Raw genomic sequence first — 9,959 nt, forward strand, 5'->3', positions numbered from 1 at the left:
GGGGGACCCTCTCTTAGGCCTCTAGGTGGCCACTTAGTTTGAAGAGTGAGCCCCACGGAGGAGTAGCACAAAGCTAGGCGTGTGTCCCCGGAGGACATCTGGCTCACAAAGGTGAATTTTCTATCAAGGTTGAGTTAGCCCCTTCTACTCTGGTGCACTCAAAACCTTTGCTACCTGGAGTTCAGCTGAAACGGGCTTTTCCAAAAAAAAAAAAAAAAAAAAAAAGTTAATCATTAAAGGTGCTATGCGTTCCCCGTCTTGCCCTCGGGACCGTGCAGCTGGCGCTCCCCTCGGTGTCGTCACTGCCGACGTTCAGAACACAGTCCCGCGCACGCCCGTGCCAGTGCTCGAGTGCAAGAGCCCTGCCCAGCGGGAGCCCACCGTCTGGTTGGGGTGGTAACGCTGGTTGGGGGTTGGACGCTTCCCGAGCACGCTCCCGTGTGACCCAGGTGTGGCCAGTGCGGGCCGTGGAGAGAGGTGACGGGGAGCGCGGCCCGTGCCACTCGGGGGGGAGTATGTGTCCATGGACGAGGCTTGCCTTTCGCCAGGTTCACGTTCCTGAACGGCAGAGCTTGATTACTCAACGGGAAGTTAGTTATACCTGCCTGCGAGGTTCAGGAGAAACTGATAAAGGAGAAGCCCAGCTCTGCAGCTTTCTTTTATCTTTTTTCAAGGACAAAGCATTTGGGGCATTAACACCTTCTTTACTTGCCTTGCAAGAAAGTTAATTTTGCCTCTGGACAGTCCTGTTGATACTTCTGTTTTGTATTACGTGATACATTATATGCTAAAATGGCACTGACCGGTTTGTGTTCGTGAGGGAAATGTCAGGCTCCTAATTCTGGTCAGTGGATTTTGCTGTCCTGGCGCGTGTCGTCATCTGTGCCAGAGGATCGCTGTCGACTGTGCCCGTGTCACGTGCCACAGGACGTGATGCGCGCGGGTGCTGAGACTTCGGACCTTTCCTGGCAGGCCGTTACACCACACACGAGGAGAACATGCAGTATTTCTTACCCATTGGCATATTCCAGGAAGCTTTGTCATTTTTTTTTTTTTTTTGTTAACGTCCATTTATTTAGAAAAAAATTTTTTTTTTTTTACCGTTTATTTATTTTTGAGACAGAGAGAGACAGAGCATGAACAGGGGAGGGGCAGAGAGAGAGGGAGACACAGAATCCGAAACAGGCTCCAAGCTGTCAGCACAGAGCCCGACGCGGGGCTCGAACTCACAAACTGTGAGATCATGACCTGAGCTGAAGTCGGGCGCTTAACTGACCGAGCCACCCAGGCACCCCACGTCCATTTATTTTTGAGAGAGAGGCAGAGAGTGCTTGCACGCGAGTCGGGGGTGGGGGGAGCGGGGAGAGAGGGAGAGAGAATCCGAAGCAGGCTCCACGGTGTCAGCCCAGGGCCCGACACGGGGCTGGAAGATCATGTGATCTTGATCAGTGAGATCATGACCTGAGCTAAAGTCAGACACTTAACTGACTGAGCCACCCAGGAACCCCTGTCTTTATTTTTTAAATCAGTGCCAATTTAAAAGCTAATTTATGAGCTTCTATGCTAATAAGAGTATATACAGTTGACCTTCGAACAACACAGGGGCGAGGGGTGCCAGCCCCCTACGAAGTCGAAAATCCACGTAAAAGTTGGGACTCCACAGACGGTTAACTGCTGATAGCCTGCGATTGACCGTAAGCCTTGCCGATCAGGTCGGCCGTCAGTTAGCACATAGATTGTGGATGTGCTCCGTGCACGTTCTTCTAGTAAAGTAAGCCAGAGGAAAGACAGTGTTGTTAAGAAAGTCCTAAGGAAGAGAAAATGCATACTTACATGAGTATGTACTGTATTAAGAAAATCCGCGTGTAAGTGAACCCGTGCAGTTCAACCCGTGTTGCTGAAAGGTCAGCTGTACATGGGAACGTGTTTTTTTCAAGTTTTCACTTGTCGAAATTCTTCCTTGCCAGAACTTTGATCACGTGTCCCTACACGTGGAAATCTGTATCGTGCAGTGTTGCTACGTGGGGCTCATTAGCCTGGCGGAATAAATTGCTCGTGTCTTTACCCACGTGACTTCTTTCGAGCTTGACTTTCTGTTCACTGCAGCTTATTATGGCCAGTGTTCATTTGTGTTATTTCTTAAGCTTTTTCTTCTCTAATGTTTTATTATAAATTTGACATTTGACGTGTTTGATAGTTAAAATTGTACTTTTTCCCTTTAGCGGCATTCAAATGCTTCACAGTCGCTTTGTGAAATTGTTCGCCTGAGCAGAGACCAGATGTTACAGATCCAGAACAGTTCAGAACCAGATCCCCTGCTTGCCACTCTAGAAAAGTATGTTTCAAAGTCTGTTCTTGTTCTTTGTTCTTATTGATGCCGTTTGACGTGTTACCATTGTGAGTGTTGGTAAGTCTTCCTTATGTGGGAATCGTGTCCCTGCAAAATCCCCTCGGGTGGGTGACAAGGTAGGAGAGCCGGCTTATCTGACCTCAGCTGCTGTGGGGCCCGCTGGAGACCCACAGGGTAAGAAGGTGAATAAATGACATGTGTGTGTGGACTTTCAACTTTCAAGTAGTTGTAAACTAGAATTCCGTAAAGCCATCGTAGGAGGGGGTGGCCGCAGTATGACTGTAGTCACCGCCCCACAAGTCTTTGGTGAAGAGTCTCCTACACAAACTGATTTGACCCATTTTAGTCCATGGTTCTTACTAGAAGCTCTTCTTAGTGTTTACTGTACCTTTGCAGCTGACTAGGGGCAACCTGACCAGACCTGATGGAAGGGTCACAAGCCCTATATGTTCTGTGTCTTTGAACCGCTCGTGCCCTTATTTTGAGACCGTGCCTTTGAGCACCGTCTCCTGTTTGGGTGGAAGATAGCTTGAGGATGCTGTGCTGTTCCGAAATGCGCGAACGGCCAACCCGTAGGTATTAGTTTCTGTAGATTCACAAATTTTCTGAAAGAATGCCTACCATCAAGCTTGGGCATACATTCGACCTGCATCCACACGGCCGCAGGCCGTTGGCATAAAGAAGAATCAGGCATTTCCGCCCTTCAGATGAGTAAGTAGAGAGGGTGCACACACCGTTAGCTGTGAGGTACGAGTGGCGGCCTTGCTGCAGTGCACCGCCGCTCTTGCTCTCGCTGATGACTTCGCCCCTCCTCTTGCGGTCCTTCCGTACGTTGACGTTCACGTGGCTTCTTTTGGCTTAACCACCTGGAAGGTCCTTTTATTCAAATAAGACATTTGTGTGTGTTACTTACCTGGCAAGTGTGAGGCGAGCGAGGAACAAATTAGAGACGTCGTAACTTTTTTAGTCTGTCATCGGAGAAGCAGAGTTGTGTTTTCCCAGTGAGTATTGTTGACCAGGAAGGAGTTGACTGATTCTCTGAGGGAGCGAAACAGATTATTGGTTCCTGAGTGATAGGTCATTTTACCCATCCCATTTCCGTTATTCTTGGCTTTATGGCATATGTACTCTTTTTATAAATATAAGACATTCCCCATTCAAATACCAGTAATCATAGTATTAGGTTGAACCACGTCAAATTGCCATTTGAGTAGGGTAAAAACATATTGAATACCAACAATCTGTGGTTCATGACAGCAGTTGTCCAACAGAAATAAAAGATGTAATTTTAAATTACCCAGTAGCCACATTCAAGTAAAAGGTGAAATTAATTGTAATAATTATTTAATCTAATTGATACAAAATATTTGAACATCTGCTCATTTAAGAAATTATTGAAAAATTAAAAAAAAAATAAAAATAAAAAGGGGCGCCTGGGTGGCGCAGTCGGTTAAGCGTCCGACTTCAGCCAGGTCACGATCTCGCGGTCCGTGAGTTCGAGCCCCGCGTCAGGCTCTGGGCTGATGGCTCGGAGCCTGGAGCCTGTTTCCGATTCTGTGTCTCCCTCTCTCTCTGCCCCTCCCCCGTTCATGCTCTGTCTCTCTCTGTCCCAAAAATAAATAAAAAGCGTTGAAAAAAAAAAATTTAAAAGAAATTATTGAGGTAGTCTACATTCTTTGCACAAAGTTTTGGAAACCCAGCATATATTTTACACTTAGGACAGATCAATTGAGACTAATTGCAGTTTGAGTACAGTGGCCTCATGTGGTTGACTCTGGCCACCTGGGACAGCAGGTTCGCCTTGAATGTCAGACTGACCAACATTAATCGCGGAGTTTCAGCGCCACCAGAGCCCTCTCAAATGTGGAATCTGACCCATGAAGCATGTGTATGGACTAGCTCTTAGAGTTCAAGCTGTGTCTTTAGTCCTGGATCAGCTATAAATTGAGTTATACAGGTACATACTCAGAATTGACATCATTAAATATTAGTTGGAATAAATTTCTTCAAATTCGTGGACTTGAGGAGTCAGGAGTCCCATGCTATCACTGAGTTAAATCTTCACTGCACTTAGCAGTGGGGAGACTTACTCTATAACAGCGCCTCCCACACTCTTCTTGAGATGAGAACCAACCCCTTTTAATATCACACATGCTCCCACGTTATGGTGGTTTCTTAGTGTCTGTTGATTAAGAAAATGCACAGTGATCAAAGGCTTCTACAGGCTTGGTAAACTTACTAATCGTAATAGCATTTGTCTATAGTTGATATATTATTAGGTAGTAATGTATAATATCTGTTTATGTTTGATAAATTATGGCGTAATATAGCAATATTATATTTTTTAAGATTTTAACGTTTATTTGTTTTTGAGAGAGAGTGAGAGCGAGCGAGCAGGGGAGGGTCAGAGAGAGAGGGAGACACAGAACCCGAAGCAGGCTCCAGGCTCTGAGCCGTCAGCACAGAGCCCGATGCAGGGCTCGAACCCACGAACCGTGAGATCGTGACCTGAATTGAAGTCGGATGCTTAACCCACTGAGCCCCCCCCCCCCCCCAGGCGCCCCTGTCTATTGTGGTTTCAAGCTGCTAAGTAAGAACATCACTTGAACGAGAAGGTGGACGTCTATAGTTGGTCGCCGTGTCCATACCCCTCTACCTGGGGTGAGGCTGCTATTTGAAGAATAGACATATTTACTGTGAAAAAGCTGTCTGTTTTCCAGAGCTCAAGCCCAAACCTAGCGTTTATTCTCTGGACTGCCATGCGTTGAGTAGCGTTTACGGTGCTGTTTTGGGCCAGGGTCTCACAAGGGGTTTCAGTGCTGGTCTGGGAGTGCGTGAGAGCTCCTTCCAGCAAGGGGGTCCTCTGAAGTTAGGTACCGGTTGTATTTGCTTCCCCCAAATAAAAGGAGATTCTCCTGCTTGCTGCCCTAGCCTGGAGAGGGCGGCGGTGTTGGGCTGCGGCGGGCACAGCTGTCCTCCGCATGACTGGCGTCTCCGCTGGGTGTGCAGCGGGGGCTCCCCAGCTGTAGGCCCCGTTGTACGGGAGACCCCAGTTCTAATTCACTTGGATTCGGAAATACTGAGATCCTGAGAAACTGAGATTTTTCCTTGAGAACACCCATGTAAGTTTACCTAACAAGTTACCCTTGTGTTTTACATTGATCATGACCTTGAATATGTAATGGGAAGAGCCAGCCCGCAGAGAATACTTTTTGGGCAGTAGTTCAGTCAGATCCATTTCATTGCTGCCGTGTTACTTTGATTTACCAGATTTTAATTAGAGGGTAAAATGCAACAATTGATCTTGTCTTTTACCTGTTTCAGATCTTAGTTAATTATACATCAGTGCCTTTGTGGGAAAACACTTGTGGGTTCTATTTACCTTTTTGAAAAATTACCCTTCTTTTGTGGGGCATAGAGTTCCAAATCTTATTACCACCCACAGCTACCACCGCCACCACCCTGGTCTCAGTGGGAGGTGACCGCCAATCTTGAAGTATTTGTTGGCTCTCGGCAAGATTGGCAAAGGCAAGCAGGGCCCAGGTAATTCTGCTGAGGCGGCGGGGTGGGGCGAGTAGGAAAGTGTATGTGGGAGGGTTGCATTTCTAATAAGCAGGATCACTTGTGTGCTCTAATAAATGTATTAAAAATAAAACGTTAAGTAAAACGGATATGCCCAGGTGGGAGTGAACTCTTGTATGATACTTGCCTTACTGGTAGCGTGATTTTTTTTTTCTCTGACGTTACTGTGAAATGATGTTACGCTTAGCGCTTGACTGTTGATTTGTCTCCCCAGGCAAGAAATTATAGAACAGCTTCTATCAAATATTTTCCACAAGGAGAAAAATGAATCAGCCATCGTCAGTGCAATCCAGATATTGCTGACTTTACTTGAGACACGGCGACCAACGTAAGCTTTCCTTTTGTCTTCCAGCAGTGAGCCATGTTGTCGTGCTTTTAGATTTCCTAAAAGTGCAAAGTCGTTGGTTGATAAAGTGCAACATCATGCCCTTGAATTGCAGGTGCCGGATCTTTTTCCACCACATAAACTGTAAGTTAGTTTCACGTGAATGTGGTAGGTAGGGATATGGTTTGGTGAGCGCTGTTTACGGGCAGTGTCTGGGTATTTGTACCACTTACGAAACGTTGCTGTAAGTGCTGTAATAAAACGCGTCACGGCGGAGAAGCTTCTTTCCTAAATATGAAAATGGAAAAGAGGTGTTCTCCTGGTCGGTGGGCAGCTCTCTCTCCTCCACGCAGCAGTTCAGGGACTTTCTGTCTTGGGATTCTTTCCTCCTCGTGCTAGCTTGAGGCTTCACATTGAGCCTTTGGGGGTTTCACATGTGAGGCCACTGCAGTTGACGAGGCTGTTTTAAAATGGATGGGCAGGTGGCTTGAGGCCTTTACGGCAAAATTTGAGCAAAGTGACAACCAGAAATGTGGTGTGCTTCCCCCAAGTGTGTGTCCCGGGCCAGCCATTTGTGTTCGTCGTGTCATTCTTCACAGTTTATGTCCACTGCTGGCTAATTCGCTTAGTGATCATCAGCGTTTTCTGATGGTTCCCTGGAGCATGAGAAGAGGTACGTATCCGTAAGCATTGCAGGAATATGTGGTTTAGAGATTAGGGTTGGTGTTTTCTCACTCACTGTTAGATTTATCCGGCAAACCAGAGGGCATGAAGAGGACAGAAAAGGGCTGCCGTCAGCAGATGAAAATCTCGGCCGTCCAGGGTTTCTGGATGTGTTATCGTTAGAAACATTTGGTTTCTAGCAAAGTAGTAAGGACAGCCATTCTGCTTCCCAGATACCTGATCTCTTGTCCAGGTCTGTTGAGTTCTTGGTTAGCGGTCGGGGAAGGGCAGTCTGGCAACCCTGCTTCAAATGCCTTGTAATTTGGAGATTGCGTCTGCAGCTTTGACCGTGTCTTCTGTAAATTCTGTTTCAAGTCACGTAACCGGCAGCTTTTAAGGTGTCAGTCAAGTGGCGCGGGACTGTCATCCTGCTGGTCCTGCCTCACGGTGGTGGCACCATCTCTGAAAATGGTCTGGAAGCACCTGAAGCGGTGTTGGTGGCTTAGGCCAGCTGCCCTGCCTTGAGAAGGCTACTTCTGAGAACAAGGATGCATCTCTGTGTATAGAAGAGAAGAACCACACCGCTGTGCAGCCTAAAGCAGACAGAGGAGATACACCAGTAAGAGGAGGAAAGTTCTGACCAGAAGCAACTTGTCTTCAAATCAGAAAGGTTTATCAAATACTAAACAAGATTAAATATTAGGGGGGGAGGGCTCAGATTCTAGCCTTTTCCTGATGAGCTTTCTGAATCCCAAGAAGAAAGGATAAATCCTGAAGGTATCTGGCTAAGAAGTCGTGGGTCAACTACAGAGTGAATCGGATTGCCAGGCCTGTTCTCTGTGCATGTGAATAGATCTTCCGTGGGTATTGTAACTGGATACTGGAAAGCAGGGCAGGACTGCGACCCTGACGCGCCGTTGCTGGTGTGGGGGGGGGCGGGAGAGCCATTTTAAAACCTCTGTGACCTCAGTGTGTCCATCTGGTTTCTGTTCAGGGGGTACATTTTGTGAAGATTGTACTTTGCCGAAACCAACGGAAAATAAGTTAGAATAAAGAACTCGAAGGGATAATATTGGTAAAATTGATGATAAATGAAATGGATGGGGGGCGGGGTGAGCATTATTAACATGAACGTGAAGGTTAACTTTTAAGAAAGAATCGTTGAATAAGTCACGTGTTGGGGAAAACAGTTGAATTTTAGATTATTTTAATAAAACTTTAAGACATGAGATGGGGTAAGTTAGTATGTATGTCGGTTCTTGTCTTACACCAAGGAACTGAGGTGCACTCACAGTTTTTCTCATCTGGATAAATTATAGTTCAGATACATTTTCCATAAATGTAGAGTAGTAGGCTGTGACACTCCCGAAGCTCCCTAGGGGGCAAGGAGACAGCTGTAGGCACAGGGTAATTTGCATACACCTGCAGGCCCTTCCCCGGGGAGCCGCGGTGGCGGTGGCAGGCAGAGCGGGGCAGACGAGAGAACACTCCGCTTTGCCCCAGGCGCGAGGAACCAGAGCAGCGGCCTTTGGGCAGAATGCACGATCCCCCTCCGTGATCCTCCTCTACCCTCTCTCCTGCTGAGCGAAGCTCTTTGGCTACTAAGGACACGCTCTAGCCCCAGAGACACAGCTGGAGACCATTTGCAGTAGGCAGAAGGAACCGCAAAAAACCCTCTAGCCCACAAGACAGGCAGGGACACATTATGGGCCCCGACCATCAGAGGTCCCCTCGCACTGAAGCGAGGTCAGTGAGACCTAAGGACCCGTCAGCTGCCTAAGACAGGCTAAACCAAAACAACATTTGCCCCATCGGCAGTCCCGGTCCACTGGGCTGATGGGGCAGGAGAGGCCAGTGTGGAAGGAGACCCTGCGGGCACAGGAGCAAGCTTAAAGGGTAGAACCTTCAAAGACTGAGCTAAAGAGTGATGGGGAGAAGACCCTGGCAAACCAGCCCTAACTGTAAACACAAAGTGAGGGGACACACGCCTGAAGTCTGGAGCGGGTTGAGGTCACGGCAGCAGCAGAACCGAGACCTAGGCCAGCCGCTGACTGGAGGGGGAGGTGAACCCCGCCTTGAGGGCCTAGAGAGAAAGGGGCGTGTGTTCTAGAAACAGTGCTTACTGCCCTACGCGACTTGCCCACCTTTCCACGAAAAATTGTGAGACAAGCAAGATTAAAAAAACCCGAAAACTCAAGAGCAGGAGTAGTCAACAGACCGAGATTTAAAAATGCTGGAACTGTCTGCCAGGGAATTGAAAATAACTCTGATTAGTATGCCAACGGCCTGTGGGGAAAATGGACAAGCGTAAGCAGGTGAGGGAACTTTAGCGGAGACAGAACATCACGCGGACAGTGCTGGAGCTGAGGCCCGCAGCAGAAACGAAGGATGCCTCGGGGCTTACTGGTGAAGTTGGCCGCAAAGAAGGAATCTCTAGGACATTAGAAATTACCCACACCGACCGTGAAGAGGTGAACCAGAAAGACTTGCTTTGTGAGCCGCAAGGGCCTAGGAGTGACCCGCCGCTGGGAACAAGGACCGGTGGCCAGATCTCGGTCCCTCTCACCAGTCTCCAGGGAAAGGAACCGGGGCTCCTGGGAGAAGTGGCTGGTTCTCCAGGTAGGGCAGGAGGAGTCTGGAGCATCGTGTCAGATAAAAATTAGGAAGTACGGAAAACCCTGCAGAACCCCACGGTGTAAGTGGCCGGGGTTAGGTCAGAAGAGCACGGGGGCCAACTGAAACCCGGAGCTTTCATTGGCCAAAGCCGATTGGCCCAGTCAACACCCCCCACGACAGCACAACGCGTTGTCTTCTAACCCAGAGGATGATGTTTCGGTTAGTTCATACTGATACCAATAAACAGAAGAGCAGAGACACCTCTCCCCTGCGGAAGAGTTGCGCGGAGCTCGTGTGGATACACCCCCCTCGAGGAGGAAGAACAAGACTGCCCACTCTCGTGTGTAGACCGCGCACCATGGTTTCCCTCCAGAGAGTTCTGTGTGGAAAGATAATAAAAAGAGCAACTTGACAGTGACTCTG

The 9,959-nt window shown here is 48.1% G+C and overlaps 1 protein-coding gene across 14 annotated transcripts in view; it reads left to right on the plus strand.

Moving 5' to 3' along the window:
* The window catches only part of PPP6R3 (protein phosphatase 6 regulatory subunit 3), a 92,437-nt gene that overhangs the window by 34,383 nt on the left and 48,095 nt on the right, over positions 1 to 9,959 (plus strand). For all 14 annotated transcript variants that reach the window (XM_042957935.1, XM_007094110.2, XM_042957936.1 and 11 more), the window contains 2 exons: positions 2,223 to 2,335; positions 6,147 to 6,260. In XM_042957935.1, coding sequence (XP_042813869.1) covers positions 2,223 to 2,335; positions 6,147 to 6,260 — 227 coding nt within the window. The remainder of the gene's footprint in view (positions 1 to 2,222; positions 2,336 to 6,146; positions 6,261 to 9,959) is intronic.

The sequence above is a fragment of the Panthera tigris genome, chromosome D1 (genome assembly GCF_018350195.1).
Source record: "Panthera tigris isolate Pti1 chromosome D1, P.tigris_Pti1_mat1.1, whole genome shotgun sequence".
Taxonomy (NCBI): Eukaryota; Metazoa; Chordata; class Mammalia; order Carnivora; family Felidae; genus Panthera; species Panthera tigris.